We start from the raw sequence: 16,928 nt of genomic DNA on the forward strand, positions 1-16,928 counted from the left end.
ACAGACCTGTACCCCTGAAACAAATAATACATTATATGTTTAAAAAAAAAAAAAAGAAGATATTAGGAAGGGAAAAATGAAGGGGGGTAAATCGGAGGGGGAGATGAACCATGAGAGACTATGGACTCTGAGAAACAATCTGAGGGTTTTAGAGGGGAGGGGGGTGGAGGGCTGGGTTAGCCAGGTGATGGCTATTAAGGAGGGCACGTATTGCATGGAGCACTGGGTGTTACAGGCAAACAATGAATCATGGAACGCTACATCAAAAACTAATGATGTATGGTGACTAACATAATAAAATAAAATTAATTAAAAAAATAAAAATAGGCGCCTGGGTGGCTCAGTTGGTTAAGCGACTGCCTTCGGCTCAGGTCATGATCCTGGAGTGCCTGGATCGAATCCCGCATCGGGCTCCCTGCTCGGCAGGGAGTCTGCTTCTCCCTCTGCCCCTCCCCCCTCTCATGTGCTCTCTCATTCTCTCTCTCTCAAATAAATAAAATCTTTAAAATAAATAAAAATAAATAAAAATAAAAAAATACCACTGACTTATACCCTTAAAAATGGCAAAGATGGGAAATTAAGGTTATGCGCATTATATACCACAATAAAAAAAAAATGGGGAAAAACCCGACCACAGATGATCCCCTCCTGCACTCACTTATTCATTCCAAAAATATGTATCAACTGCTTATTTTCTGCCAAGTTCTGAGGTTCATTCTGTAAATTCTAAGCAACAGTCCCTGGCTTTAAGGAAATTAGTAACATAAAGCCTAAATATCTAAATACATCATTACAAGTCAATATGACAAGAACAGTAATAGTGATAGTCAAGAGCTAGCACTTCTACTGGGCACTTGCTATGTGCTAAGTACCTAGTTCCAAGCACTTGTGTGTTTTACCCAAACAACATTATGAGAGCGATGGTACTATTATCTCCATTCTACAGATGATGAAACTAAGGCTCAGGTAAGTTAAGAAACATGCCCAAGATTACACAGCTTATAAACCGATGATTCCAGATCCCATGCTCTTAACCTTTCTCCTCAGAGTGGTAAAAAAGGGCCTCTGAGGGAAACAGGACCAAGCAGCCTACATATGCTGCTCTGTTTGCTAGGTCTCCAGAATCCCCAACTAAGCTTTCAATTGAACTGCCATTAAAACAAATCAGGTCTTAAAAAACGCAACACGATGATAACAATCAGGCCACACTTATCAGACTTGTAATTCCAACAATGCATTGAAAATGTACACTATACTCTAAAATGCCATATTCCAGGAAAATTACTTCACAATACACAACAAAATGTTTTTGTTCATACAAAAGTGCTCCCTTGCTTAAATCACACAGAAACAGGCTTACATAATACATTGTGGAGAAAAATGCTGAAGTAGAAATCAGACTTTCAGAATGTGCATATTTAAAAGTCAGTAACTGATCTCAATTTATTTCAAGCCAATTATCTGCTTCCAGACATTCTAGATGAACTACACTGATGATAAAGTTTAGAGTTCAACAGACTTCTAAAGTTTAATCCAAGTCTCCCTGTACCCATATCCACCCTTAATGGTACTATAACAGACATCAATAGTGTATGAGAAGCTGCCACCTCAAACCAGCTGCTTCTAGCAGGGTTAGTGAAAAATTAGTTTCCATTGAGCAAACTTCACTTTGCCTTGAACATTCTGAGAACACAGTAGATCATTAAAGATTTATTACCTGATGTAGTAGGCAAATAAACATAGTGATTCCTATTGCTTTACCCAAAGGCCACAGTGAAAGTACAACAGAAATGAAGACAACCAAAAGGTTTCTATTTTTCCATTACCACAGAGCTAGACTTTAACCACTAACTTGTTTTGTACTAAACTTTTACCAAATAGTCTTCCTCCAGGGCTTCTTTCAAGGAGCAAGTATTCTCTTACACTGGACTGTGTCAAACATTAACCTTACTTTTGTATGGCCAGAACCAGTTTTGAGCCTGTCCAGATTGTTCTCGGAGGGCTATTGCTTGTTCCCTCATAAACCCACCTTGAAAGGCAAACAGAAGGTGAACTCAAGTGAAAAGGGTCTTCATGTGGAGAATCTAATTTACTAACTCCAGCTTAGTATTTCTCATTAATAAAGTCAAAGAAACAGATTACACTAGGAAGAAAAGGTAGGCAAATTATTAAATTTAGTTAATTATCCTATTTCACTTAAATTCTTTTAAGGACTAAGTGAAACTGTTGCAATTATTTTTACCTTTAAAAAAAATTCAGTTTAAGGCCAAATGTCTTCTCCCTTGGTGAAAAATACGATGTTTGACATGAGAATTTGAAATGTTTCTAAGATTTTATTTTCTTTAAAAAAAAAAAAGTAATTTGGAGACAGTATCTCAGAAGTCGAATACATTATTTGTCTTTACAGAAAAAAGTCAATGCTGCAGTAAACAGAGCACAAACTCATGTGTTTCCCCAACTATTATGCTTAGGAATGCACTTTCAACTTAATTCCTGCCTAATTTTGTTCAAGCATGAAAAATGTCAGGAAAGAACCATTTCTACCGTGTGAATGTAAATCAGGAAACTGATCAAACAAGATGGAACCATTTTAAAAGGCTCACATCCAGTTTCAGGAAAGAAAAAGCTTTTTAAAACTCTCTTAGCTTGGCCTGTAGATTCTTGGAAATCTTCCCTCTTGGACTTCTAGAGATAACTACTGTAAATTTAGGGCCAAACTGTTATGGAAAAACACAATGCCACAAGCTGTCTACCTGGGGAAAACCCTCTCTTTCAAAAGCCTTCTCTTAAAGGAAACAGAATCACTGTAAAGTCTTCTAAGACCAACCCCAGACAACGGATAATCCTGTGCTTGGAATCTGATTTTCACTCAATTTCAAAGATCAAAGGAATATTGACTGTAAGGAAGCATAGGCTCAAACAAGTTAAGTGACTTGGCAGGAGTTTTGTGACCTGTTAAGTAGCAGAGCTTAACAAAGATCCTTGTTTCTTGATTGGCTAGTTTAATGTTCCCACAGTAGAACATGGGGTTGTCATCTGGCAGTCCTGTGTAATACAAATTCTCTCTCTAATCAAATTATGAGCTTCTGAAAAATAGAAACTACATTATTTATTTCTTTTGAAATTCCAGAGTGACTTTCCTAATTCTGGGACCTTAAAAATAATCAAATAAATACTACCAAAATAAAGATCTAAAGGAGTAAATAAACATGTTCAGCACTAGATCTTGATAAAACGGCAAAAATCCGCTCCAAGATTCAAAAAAACCCCAACACACTACTATATGTTTATTTGTATTTCCAGAAAGATTTTGAAAGAGGACATCTTTCCTCACTCTTTTGGGTAAGTATGGCTTCTCTGATTAACACCTTAATAAATACACTTGATAAAATATTAACTAACTCTGGGACAAGAGATCCATCAAGGACCACTTTTCATCAATTAACTGAACCACAACACTCCAAAAAGAGAAACAGATCTAACCAAACAAATACATAAAAATAAATAGAACAGAAAATCCAGAAATGAACCTATGGTTCTATGCTCAATTAATCTTCGACAAAGGAGGAAAGAATATCTAATGGTAAAAAGACAGATTCTTCAACAAATGGTGCTGGGAAAACTGGACAGCTGTTTAACATGCAAAAGAAGGAAACTGGACCACTTTCTTACACCATACACAAAAAATAGCTTCAAAATTAATTAAAGACCTAAATGTGAGACCTGAATCCATAAAAATCCTAGAAGAGAACACAAGCAATAAGTTCTTTGACATTGGCCATAGCAACTTCTTTCTAGATACGTCTCCGGAGGCAAGGGAAACAAAAGCAAAAATAAACTATTGGGACTAGATCAAAATAAAAACTTCTGCACATTGAAGGAAACAATTAACAATTCTAAAAGGCAACCTACAGAATGGGAGAAGATATTTGCAAATACATATCCAACAAAGGGTTAGTATCCAAAATATATAAACAACTTATACAACTCAACACCCAAAAAACAAATAATCCAATTAAAAATGGGCAGAAGGGGCACCTGGGTGGCTCAGTCGGTTAAGCATCTGCCTTCCGCTCAGCTCAGGTCATGATCCCAGCGTCCTGGGATCGAGCCCCACATCAGAGCCAGCTTCTCCCTCTCCCTCTGCCTGCCATCCCCCCTGCTCACTCACTTGCTCTCTCTGTCAAATAAATAAACTAAATCTTTAAATAAATAAATAATAAAATGGGCAGAAGACATGAATCGACATACAGACACAGACACATGAAAAGACACTCAATATCACTGATCATCAGGGAAATGTAAATCAAAACTACAATGAGATATCACCTCACACCTGTCAGAATGGCTAAAATCAATAACACAAGAAACAAGTGTTGGTGAGAATGTGGAGAAAAAGGAACCCTCCCGCACTGTTAGTGGGAATGCAAACTAGTACAACCACTGTGGAAAACAGTTATGGAGGTTCCTCAAAAAGTTAAAAATGGAATTACCTTACAATCCAACAATCATACTATGAGGTATTTATCCAAAGAATATAAAAATACTAATTCAAAGGGATACATGCACCCCAATGTTTATAGCAGCGTTATCTACAATAGCCAAATTATGGAAACAGCCCAAGCATCCAATGACTAATGAATGGATAAAGAAGTGATACACACACACATACACACACACACACACACACACACACACTGGAATATTACTCAGCCATAAAAAATGAAATCTTGCCATTTGCAATGATATGGATGGAGCTACAGAGTATTATGCTAAGCAAAATAATTCAGTCAGAAAAAAAAGACAAATACCACATGATTTCACTCATACGTGGAATTTAAGAAATAAAATAAGCAAAGAGAAAAAAGAGAGAGAGAGGCAAACCAAGAAACAGACATTTAACTATAGAGAACCAACTGATGGCTACCAGAAGGGAGATGGGTGGGGAGATGGGTTAAATGGGTGATGGGGATTACGGAGTACACTTGTTGTGATGAGCACTAGGTGATGTATGGAAGTGTTGAATCACCATATTGTATACCTGAAACCAATATTACACTGTATGTTAACTAACTGGAATTTAAATAAAACCTTTAGGGGCACCTGGGTGGCTCAGTCACTTTAGCATATGCCTTCAGCTCAGGTCATGATCCCAGGGGCCTGGGATTGAGCCCCGCATCTGGCTCCCTGCTCAACAGAGAGTCTGCTTCTCCCTTTCTCTCTCCCTCTGCCTCTCCCCCAGCTTGTGCCTGTGTGCTCTCAAATAAATAAATTAAAAAATAAAATAAAAATGTTAAGATAAATTATATATATAATTATACATATATGCACACAGGGTCTAGTCATAGTAGCAAAAGAATATTAAGCAATTTTATACTATTCACTTAATATTCAATTACAAATTGGGGGAACCTTTGCTCACTTGTGTCATATCTAAGAAGGCTTTGTCTAACCCAAGGTCACGAAAATTTATTGATTTATTCCTATATTTTCTTCTAAGAGCCTTATTGTTTTAGCTCTTACATTTAGGTCTATAATCCATCTTGAGCTACTTTTCATTTTAGGGTCTAAATTTATCTTTTTTGCATGTGTATATTCAACAGTCTCAGCACCATTTGTTGAAAAGACTACTCTTTTCTCATTGAATGATATTAGCAATTTTTTCTTGAAAATCAACTTACCATAAAAGGTTTATGTCTCCATTTATTGAGATCTTCAATTTTACTCAGCAATGTTTTGTAGTTTTCAGTGTATACCTCTCACTTCCACTAAAAATTTCTATTTTATCCTTTGGATGCTGTTGTGAATGGAACTGATTTCTTAATTTCCTTTTCAGATTGTCCACTGAAATATATAGGAAAAGAAGTATGTAGAAATACAACTGATTTTTGTATGTTGATCTTATATTCTGCAACCTTGAACATATTACCTATAATAGTTGTTTTTCAGATTCCCTAGGATTTTCTACATATAGGGTCATGTCATCTATGAATAAAGACAATGTTACTTCATCCTATTGTACCTGGGTGCCTTTTCTTTCTTTTTTTTTCTTGCCTGACTGCAGTGGATAGAACCTCCATCACAATGTTATATAAAACTGGTGTATAAAACTGCCTTGTTCCCTCCCTTGGGAAGAAAGCATTCACATTTTCATCATTAAGAATGTTGTCAGCTGTAGGCTTTTTGTGCCCCCCACCCCACCCAGTCAGGTTAAAGAAGTTCTCTTCTGTCCCTAATTTGTTGAGACTTTTTATTATGAATGGTATTGGATATTGTAAAATGTTTTTGTGTGTCTATTAATCATCATAGGAGTTTTATCCCTTATTTTATTAATATATTTATTTTCAGATGTTAAAACAACTTTGCATTCTTGGTGTAAATCACATGGGTTGTGTTGCATAATACTTTCTATATGTTGCTGGATTCAGTTTGATTATTTTGTTAAGGATTTGTGCATCTATATTCACAAGGGATATCGGTCTGTAGTTCTCTTGTGATGTCTTCTCTGGTTTTGGTATAAGGGTATTACTGGCTTCATTGAATTAATTGGGAAGTATTCCCTCCTCCTTTCTTTTCCAGAAGAATATGTGAAAGACTGGTATTATTTATTATTTAAATGTTTGATAGAATTCACCAGAGAAGTCATCTGGGCCTGAGCTTTTCTTTGCGGAAAGATTTTTAATTGCTAATTCCATTGCTTTGCTTGGTATAGATCTATTCAGTTTCTCTACTTCTCCTTGAGTCCATTTTTACTAATTTATGAATTTCAAGGACTTCCCCCTTTGCATCAAAGTTGACTATTTTGATAGCATAAAGTTGTTCATAGTATTCCCTTACAATCCTCTTAATTTCTGTAGGGTCAGTAGAGACGTTCCTTCTTTCATTCTTAACTTTGGTAATTTGTATCTTTGGTCTTCTTTTCTCAGTCAGTCTAACTAAATTTTGTCCCTGTTAACCATTTCAAAGAAGCAATTTTTTGTTTCATTGACTTTCTCCATTGTTTCTGTTTTCTATTTTACTGGTTTCCTCTCTAATCTTTATTTTGATCCTGCTACTTGCTTTAGGTTTAGTTTGTTCTTATTTTTCCCTTTTCTAGTTTCTTAAGGCAGAAGCTTAGACTACTGATTTGTAATCTCTTTTCTTTTCCAAAACAGGCATTTCTCCTTGATTTCTTAATGTTTCAGTAGCTAGGACTTGGGTCTTTGGACCTCCTGTCTCTACCTACACACACTGTCTTGATGATCTTGTCTGGTCTCAACAGCTTTCAATACATGCGTATACTGACAGCTCTCAGGCTAGACCTCTTCCTCTAGATTACAGGGTCATATACCCAACCTCTTACCTTAGATATCAAACAAACATCTCTAATTTAACAGGCCCCAAACCAAACTCCTGCTCCTGGCCCCCTTACCAGACTCACTCCTTCACCAGTCTCGCACATCTCTGTTTATAGCAACTCCACCCTTACAACTGCTCCAGGGTCATCTTTTAACTCTATCCTTGACTCACTCTTTCTCCCACATACCAAATCCAATCCATCAGAAAACTGTTAGCTCTACCTGCAAAATACATACACCCTAATCACTTCAGTAGCTCCCCTGCAACCACACTTCAAGCCACCATACCCTCACCTACATTATACCTTATAACTGGTCTTTTCCATCCTTGACCCCCCTGCCCTACATCTATTCTCAAAAAAACAGCCAGTGGGAGGGACCCTGTAAAAACTGAAGCTGAACCACCACACTCCTACGCTTAAAACCTGCAGATTCAGACTTCCTATTTCTATCAGAGTAAAGTCAAGCATTTTCAATGGCCAAAAGCCCTACAAGATCTGGCCTCCAATTGCCTGTCCGATCTCATCCCCCACAACTGTCACTGTTGCTTACTTTGCCCTAGCCGCACTGTTTCCTGAACATCCTTAGGTAGCATCTTCCCACCTAAGAGCCTCTCCATTGGCTGTCCTCCTTCCTGGAATACTTTTCCTCCAACATCCATGTGACTCACCCTTTTTCACCCTGAAGTCTTTGCTCAACTATCACTTCTCTATGAGACTGACCCTGGCCATGTCTCCCTAAATTGCATTCACTGCCACCACCAGCACACCCAATGATTAGTAGTCTCTCATTTTCCCTATAGCATTTAACACCTTCAAATATCCTGTGTGTTAATAGTTTAGTATTTAATAGAATGTAAACCCTTTTAAGGCAGAGATTTTGTCTGTTTTCTTCATAGATGCATCCCCAGAGACTAGGTATATACATGGTAGGTATTATTAAATATTTGTTGAATGAATAAGTATATTTAAAAAGCAGAATTTATCTACCAGCCATTATAAAATGAAAAAGTATAAATGCCTGAAAAGTTGAATTTCTTCATTCCTTCATTCAGTCAATAAAAAGTGAGCTTCTTCTCTTTGCCAGGTACTGCAGTAGACCCTGGGGATATTCAAGACAGACAAGGCCCTGTTGACATGGAGCTTGCTTACTAATTTTGTCTCTCCTCATAGGATGTAAAAAAAAAAAAATTTAAAAATACACAGGATAATTCCTATAATAATAAGTGTTACAAAGACAAGAGAATACATAAGTAAATGTGTTCATGACAGAAAGATAGAGATTCCCCCTGCTAGATGTCATCTGAAGTAAAACCAGGATGAGGAGAAGCCATTCATGCAGAAACCTGGGGAGTAAATATTTCAGGGAGACAAAAAGTATAAAGTTTGGAGTGGGAAATGCAGTTTGGTAAATTCAAGAAACAAAAAAGCCAGTATGACCTGAAGGTGGTGTTTGGGGGGGCACAGTGGGACGGCATCCTGCCTCCATTGTGGAAACCCTAAACCCACCCCAACACTTTTAGCAATTGACACGCATGGGGAATGTATTTTTACATCACCTCCTCCCTCCTGCGTTCCCTCTTCTGCTCCTTTATCCCTCTCGGAAAAGTGCCAATGGCATAGATAACCAATTCAAGGAGACTGTTCTCTAGCTGACCTAGTACTTCTGTGTAAATTTGAAAAAGTTGTGCCTTACTCAGAACATTTTGTTATCTATTAGAAGAAATATTTAATAAACAAGCATATCTCCAGCTCACTCGCCATTGCGCAATGCAAACATGCACAGCAGTATGCAGAGATAGAGGAGGATAGCTTTATGCAAACCAAACTGGTTCCACTGTTCCTGTTTCAAATATCAAATGCTGCAGATGCTACACATACATGCAGATTTGCATGCATTGCAAATTATTACTATTCAGCATTAGTTGTAGTTGGCAACTGATTCTGTTTGGACTACCCTCATGAGAAAAGAGTCTGAGTATTGTATCAATGACTGGAGAAAAATATTATGAGCACGGCCAAGTCCTGCAGATTCAATCAGCTGTAGCATGAATGTGCCTCTATAAAAGTGGTGAAAGCTGCTCCACTCTTTCAGCAAGTGTTAGAACTACTAATCACCTAAGTGTATCTAAGGAGCTCTGTGGGATAACCTCTTCTACCCTTTGGAATACTTTTGCCTGTATTATATTATGGGTGAATATAATATGGGTTAATAATCATATAATGATTCATGGGTTATTTTAGCTTAGCAGTTTACTGTTTTAGGATTTTTTTTTACAAGATAAAGCATATTTTGGTGGAGTAACAGATTCTAAAAAATTCCAGTTTAATTGCAAATGAGGCCATTTTTTTCCATAATTAAGGCTTCAGCTTTCTAACTAACTTACGAAAGGAAAAAATATGTGTCTTTGACTTTACAAGAAATAATCTGTGGTACTGTGTACTCTGTGCTTTCTATATGGATGGCATTAATATGTCACATCAATATGACTGAAATTAATAAGCAACTAATAAAATCCACATAGATCTTTTCCTGAAAGAATGTTTCCAATGGGGGTGCCTGGGTGGCTCAGTCGTTAAGCGTCTGCCTTCAGCTCGGGTCGTGATCCCAGGGTCCTGGGATCGAGCCCAGCATCGGGCTCCCTGCTCGGCAGGAAGCCTGCTTCTCCCTCTCCCACTCCCCCTGCTTGTGTTCCCTCTCCCGCTGTCTCTCCCTCTGTGTCAAATATATAAATAAAATCTTAAAAAAGAATGTTTCCAATGGTGAGAGAGTGCCACCTACTGTTCACTGTGGATTTCAATACAGCCAGGCCACACAGTCCTTCCACATTAAATCATCACAATTTTTCAGAGGCCATTATCAAAATATGAATTATGACTTTCTGAAGAAATGTTTTATCACTATATGCTCTAGAAACTGAGTTTTCAAAAAATTAAGTCTTCACTTCTAAACAAAATAAGTCTTCACTTCTCTCTATAGCTACAAAAAAATTATTACTAAAACAATTTTTAAAGATTTACGTATTTATTTTGAGAGAGAAAGAGAGAGAGTGAGCGGGGCAGAGGGAGAAAAAGAATCCTCAAGCAGACTCCTCATTGATCGGGGAGCCCGATGCAGGGCTCAATCCCAGGACCCTGAGATCATGACCTGAGCGGAAATCAAGAGCTGGCCACTTGACCAACCGAGTCACCCAGGCACCCTGCTAAAGCAATTCCTAAATCTTAAACATCTTGGCCCCAAATGCAGTTGAGAACAAAAAGCATGGGCTTCCAGGCCAAATCGGTTCAAGTCTGGCCTCAGGTGTTTTTAAACCTGAAACTGTTTCCTCATATGAAAAGAACTTAATATACAGTTGACATTTGATAGATTAGAGATATTGACTACTAAGAAAAATAGGTTTCCCACTCAGATTTATAAGTTAACGAGTTTCTTTTGGCTTTTCATCACCCTCCAGTTATCTTTAAGAAATGTTTTATTAAAAAGGCATCCTGTTCCAGGTCAACAATTTTATTTGTCTCTAATCACTTGCATAAAAAAGGACCTGAGTAGTTTTTTGATACTTCCCCCAACCAGCCCCAAGTAAATTTAAAGCTGTTTCTGTTAACCACCGAAGAAATGATCAGGTTCAGCCACACTTAAGGAAGATGAGTAACAGTGAATTCTCTCCACTTGCTTTTTCACATTTAATAAATTATGTAACAGGGTTTTAAGCAATTAAAAACGATGATTTTTAAAATCATGCTAAACTATTTCAAGAATATCTTCCTCATGACATAAAAAAACGGGTTCACTCTGGGGGTGTGGGGGTGTATCTTTTTTTTTTTTTTTGAGTATAGCTGACAAACGTTAGTTTTAGGTGTACAACTTAGTGATTTGACAAGTTTATATATTATGCTATGTTCCCCACAAGCATAGCTACCATCTGTCTCATTTCATCGCTAATACAGCATCATTGGCTGTGTTCCTTATGCTCTGCTCTTTACTCCTATGACTTATTCCTTCCATAACTGGAGGCCTGTCCCTCTCTCTCCCCTTCACCCATTTTGCCCAATCTCCCACTCCCCTCCTCTCTGGCAACCAGTTTGTTCTCTGTATTTATAGTTCTAATTCTGCTTTTTGGTGTGGTTTTTTTTTTTTAGATTCCATTTATGAGTGGAATCATATGGTATTTGTCTTTCTCAGTCTGACTTATTTCACTTAGCATAATACTTTCTAGGTCCATCCATGTCCTCTCAAATAGCATGATCCCATCCTTCTTTATGGCTATATAACAGTCCATTGTGTATATATATCACATTTTCCTTATCCATTCCTTATCCTTAAGTTGCTTCCATGCCCTATTGTTTTTATCCCTTGGATTAATTTCATCAAATTTCACTAATTTACCTTTGCAAGTTCTCCAAAATTAAGTCTCTTTTGAGCCTAAGCCTGTCTTTAAGATTATAGATTTATTGTTTGTATAAGTAAGAGTTTAGCTATAACACATAGGAATAGTCTCTTGACAGCTCAATGTATTAATCAAGATGGTCTTTTAAGAAAACTGTTTCTCAGGGCCTCTATGTGCCAGGCCTAGGAACAGTAAGGAGCATAAGAAAGAAACCCTATCTCCAGGAGCTCGCTCTCTTCAGCACATTACTGAGTTCTCACTCTGAAAGCCAGAAGGTAGGTTACGGAAGTGAATTCCCAGTGTGTCTTTGAAACTGGATGGACTCCATTCTCCACCAGCACTGCCTCCCCAGGAGACTGGGGCCTACAGGAAGGGGCAGAGGGGATGGGATGGCGGAGGCAGCAGGAGGGATAGGCAGGAACAGAGATGTCACTACTACTTTCTTGCTTTTGGCCTTGATTGTTTCTCTCTTTTCTCTCCTGGAGTTTGGATGTCTATCTATCTGTCTGTCTGTCTCTCTCTCTCATTCCTGGATTTCCTTCTCTGCCTATCTCTTCCCTTTTGATAGCTTTCTTTCCTGGAGAAATAAGAGGGTATTTAAGAAAACAGAGAAGAGGGTGTAAAAGAGGATCATAAAACAGAACTGAAGTGGGTTCTTACTAATGTGGTATTAACTAAATAAAGCTTTTAACTCCTTGCCTTCACTTAGAAACTAGGCCTATGGAGTCAGTCACACCTAGATACAGATATGCATACTGCACTGACGGGAGTACAGTACGGCAGGAAGAGCACCACACCGAGGAAGGACACATGTGAGCCTCTGAGTATTTCCCAACTTAGTTTCCTCATCTGTACAACTCGGGGATAAGACTAGGTCAGTGACTCACGAACACTTTTTTTGTTTATCTGTTTTTGCCAGAACCTATAGTAAGAACTACATTTTCCATTAGAACCAATACACACCCATATTCCCCACAAATGAAAAAAAAAAGTTCTATGCAGCAATTCCTATCCTCAGGATGTGCAATGTACTAATATTCTATACAGTTTTTTAAAGGTTAGTTGCCAGTCACAACTTACAAGAGTTCACAGTCTGCCAGCGAGTCACCACCTCAGTTTCAGAAATACCGATCTTTCAAAAATCCAGTCTTCCAGGTCGGAGACTTGATGAATTCACATCACATAGGGCCTGTGTAATCTGGCCTCAAGCTATCTGTCAACCACATTCCTGCCCCTCTCCACCCACCCTCTCCACTCCGCTCATACTGGCCTTCTTGCTGGTCCCTGGACAAACAAGCAGGCTCCCACCACAGAATCGTTGCACCTGCTGCTCCCTCTGCTGGACAGCTCGACGGCTAGCATTACCAGGGCCCCACAACACCGACTTCATTCAGGCCTCAGTTCCGAGGGGCCTCCCCAACCATCCAACTAAATACCAACTCCCTTCGGCTTCCTTCACTCTCTGTCCCCGTAACCTGTTTCATTTTTTCATAGCACTTATCAATACCTAACACTTCATTATATGTCTGTTTTTCCTGTGACTCCCTACCCCCAGAAGTCTCAGCTCCATAAGAGCAGGACTTTACCATTCATTGCTATCTCCTGGGTGCCTAGGATAGAGTCCGGCACATAACAGGGATTTAAAAATAACTGTTGAATGAATGAATGAACCTAGAGTTCTCTCTCAGAATAAGAGAGTCCACTGTTTTTTACTTAGAATTCTAGATTTTCTCTGGTGGTGAAAAGCCCTTGCTCAAAAACGGTTCTCCGGTCCTGGTCTCTACCAAGTGACTAGCAGGGAAATTCAGTGGAAAGTTAACTTCCCTTCTTTTCTTAACTTCCCTTCTTTTCAACTATCTTTTCAGAGCATTCTTCTTCTTCCCTAGACATTTGTGCCTCTCTGCTCTCCACTGATATTCATCTCTCTTCTCCAAATATGCAACAGCTATCTCTAAAGGACATTATGAATTAGCTAAGGATCTTAAATGCCTTAAAAGATGGGAAAATGTTACATAAATGTCAGGCACTATCATTAATAAAATTGCAGCTGTGCAGTGCTTTTGTCAGGTGCTAAAGTGAGACAAGGGAAAGGGGAAGGGAATGGGGAAGGAGAATAACTGGAGGTGCTAATTTAGGTCTGGTGGGCAAGGAGAACCTCCCCGGTGAGGTGGCACATGAGCACAGGAAGACTTGGAGAAGCATTCCGGGCACATGGAGTAACACATGCAGCTGAAGTGCACGTAAATGTGAAGGAAAAAAAAAACAAAACAAAAAACGATGTAAACTTCTTAAAAGTGTGTATCTCGAAAAGGTAAATCAAAAAGAATTTGCTTAAAAATTATCTAAGTAAGAACACCTCAAGTACTTCAGGAGAGTCACAAATGTGTATGCCCTGTGCCCAGTCACAACTGACCCCAAACGGACTTCTGGGTCAATAAGCAAAATGTTTAAAAGGAAGAAAAAAAGCATTCATTAAGCACCTAATTGTACAGGGCTGAGCCTTGAACAATAAACCACAGTGACATAGTTTCTTACTCTGTTTCAAAATGCCTTCTGGTAAATTTAAGGAATCAATGTTGATAGGAGTATGTGTAAGTTTAATTTTAAATGTATAGATATTCACAAGTTAAAGTAAACCTGAAACTCAGTAAATAAAAAATAACACAGAACATGCTATGAAGTTAACTCATCTCATTTTTCACTAACACTCCTCCACAGTAATGAGTCTCCCCTCTCTGTTCTCATATTCAGTAAGTCTCCATTTGACACCTGTCAGTAACAACAGTACCAGCAGTAATAATAGTTAACATTCAGGGTGCTTACAATGTATAAAGCATTAGGCTAAGCACTTTATCTCATTCAATTATAACAATATCTAGTAATAGATATTGTTACTACTAACTGTTAACATTGCTAGTGTTATTTTCACATAGCTCAACCTACGTGTGCATTGGGAAACAAGATAAAATCTTAAGGACTTCATTAGATGACAAATGAAAATGCTGGGGGGAAAAGTGGTCATATTTTAGGAGCCATCCTCCCTTTGGATATAAATTTTAAAGCTGTTTAATTATTAAAAAAATTCAGATACCTATAACATACAAATATTCACCTCTCAGAGATTTGGGCGAAAGAGCAAGATGATTTAACGTAATGATAGACTTTTACTTGCCACTAGATGGAGGGGTTTTCAGTTTTTCCAAAGCCGTATTTTCTAGGCCTATGTAGCAAAAAACAGATTAGGCCTAAATGGGCTCATGTACTTTCACAATCAAAGTATGGAATAATAAAATCTCAACTACCACAAATAAAGAGCAAATGTTCCCACCTAATCTATTTAAGCTGAGTAGAAATTCATGGATCTCAGATCTAATACTCACTAAATACATATCAGACACATCTAGCTATTCCCTTCCCGAAAGTGTATGAGAGTTATTGAAACCAGTCTCAAGTGCTGTTCCTGCCATCTCCCATTTTCTCTCCCTTTTCCCTGACCCTTTATTGTTTCCATCAGGAGAATGACTCTATAACATAATTGACAAGGAATTTAATATATAAAAGTAAATTTTTAAATAGCCACAATATTGGACAATAACACCACTAACCTCAAATATTTATTTCTAAAACTTGTTTTAGATTTTAGTCTCCTTCCATTTTCCCTAGCTTGTTCCATTAGACAGCATTCTGATTAATATGAAATACATTTCATATGTATAGTACATTACAGTTTATAAATTACTTTCATACACATTTGATCCTCACAAAAATGCTTCAAGCTATTCTGAACAGAAATTATCATTCTGATTTTATGAAAGGGAAGACAATTGACCAAAAGGATTACAAGTCACATAGTAAATACATGCTGAAACCAAGACTGCAATAGAATTGAAAATTTCGGGTTTCTAGCTCTACACCCGTTCCTTTGTACTAAAACGGCTGCTTCTTCAAAATAAGTAATCAGCGAGGACTGGCTAATCCATCTGTGAATAACAGTTTATAAAAGGTTACCTCCATCTTCCTCAGTATATACTGATAATAAATTTAGAATTCCAACAATTTATGAAAAATGGCAAACAATAATTAGAGAAAAATATTTTAGGTAAGTATTAACAGTGTTTCCCATCTATAGAACATATTATAATCTATAATCTTAATATACTATTGGGTAAGAAAGGTGAAATTTTTATTAAAAGTTCAAATCCATTGTTAGATATATGTAAGAAATGTATAGCTATCCCAGGTTAGAGCTTAGAAGAAACAGGCACCATGGCACACTGCTAGCAGAGTACAAATGGTAAAACTTTCTCGAGGTAATTTGGCAATGCATATTGTGAAAACTCAGAAATGCACAGGGCGTCTCTCACCCAGTTATTCCATTTCTAATGTATTCTTTTTTTTTAAGATTTTATTTAGTCATTTGAGACAGAGAGATACAGAGAAAGAGAGACAGCATGAGCAGGGGGAGCAGCAGAGGGAGAGGGAGAAGGAGAGGCAGACTACCGACTGAGCCAGGAGCCCGACATGGGGCTCGATCTCAGGACTCGGAGATCATGACCTGAGTGGAAGGCAGACTCTTAACCATCTGAGCCACCCAGGCGCCCCATTTCCAATGCATTCTAAGGAAATAATTATGGATATACGTAAAGCTATGCCTGTAAAAATATATTAATTATGGTGTTGTTAAAAGACCAAGTAAATAAATGGATTGGTTATATCAAAGTAAATCAAAGAATAAAATGTAGCTCCTAAAATTGATCTGGAAAATTGTATAAGACATATTAAGTGAAAAAGACAGATTTGTAAACAATATATACAGTAGGATCACATTTTCAAAGATATATACATATACATATATACATGTATATATGTATGTATGTATGTGTGACTGGGATATTATACTAAAATATTAACAGTGATTGTATATAGTCAGTGATATTACAGATGAATTTAATTATATTTTTCTACATATTTGCAAATCTCCAAAAATGATTGTTTCTACAATATAACAAGTTAAATATTTGATATATACACAAGTTAAATATATATATGCTATATGTATTTTATATATTACGTATATGTTACAAATGTATCATATAAGGATATATTTTTGACAACATATAAAATGCATATAGCATATGCATTATGTAACTTATATAAGAACTACAGAAAACATAAGATGAAATTTAAATTTACATATATCAGAG

General features: G+C 37.4%; 1 protein-coding gene across 7 annotated transcripts in view; it reads right to left on the reverse strand.

The window, feature by feature from the left end:
• NME7 (NME/NM23 family member 7) overlaps window positions 1-16,928 on the reverse strand; it is a 250,753-nt gene that overhangs the window by 225,310 nt on the left and 8,515 nt on the right. Inside the window, exon 1 of one of the 7 annotated variants that reach the window (XM_031034965.2) lies at window positions 5,682-5,747. The exons of the other annotated variants lie outside the window; for them this stretch is intronic. Within the exon in view, the coding sequence (XP_030890825.1) occupies window positions 5,682-5,684 (3 nt within the window). The 5' untranslated portion in view covers window positions 5,685-5,747. Of the gene's footprint in view, window positions 1-5,681; window positions 5,748-16,928 lie in introns of those variants that run through there. 7 annotated transcript variants of the gene reach the window in all.

Source organism: Leptonychotes weddellii, chromosome 6, assembly GCF_054177405.1.
Source record: "Leptonychotes weddellii isolate Sample4059 chromosome 6, ASM5417740v2, whole genome shotgun sequence".
Classification (NCBI taxonomy): domain Eukaryota; kingdom Metazoa; phylum Chordata; class Mammalia; order Carnivora; family Phocidae; genus Leptonychotes; species Leptonychotes weddellii.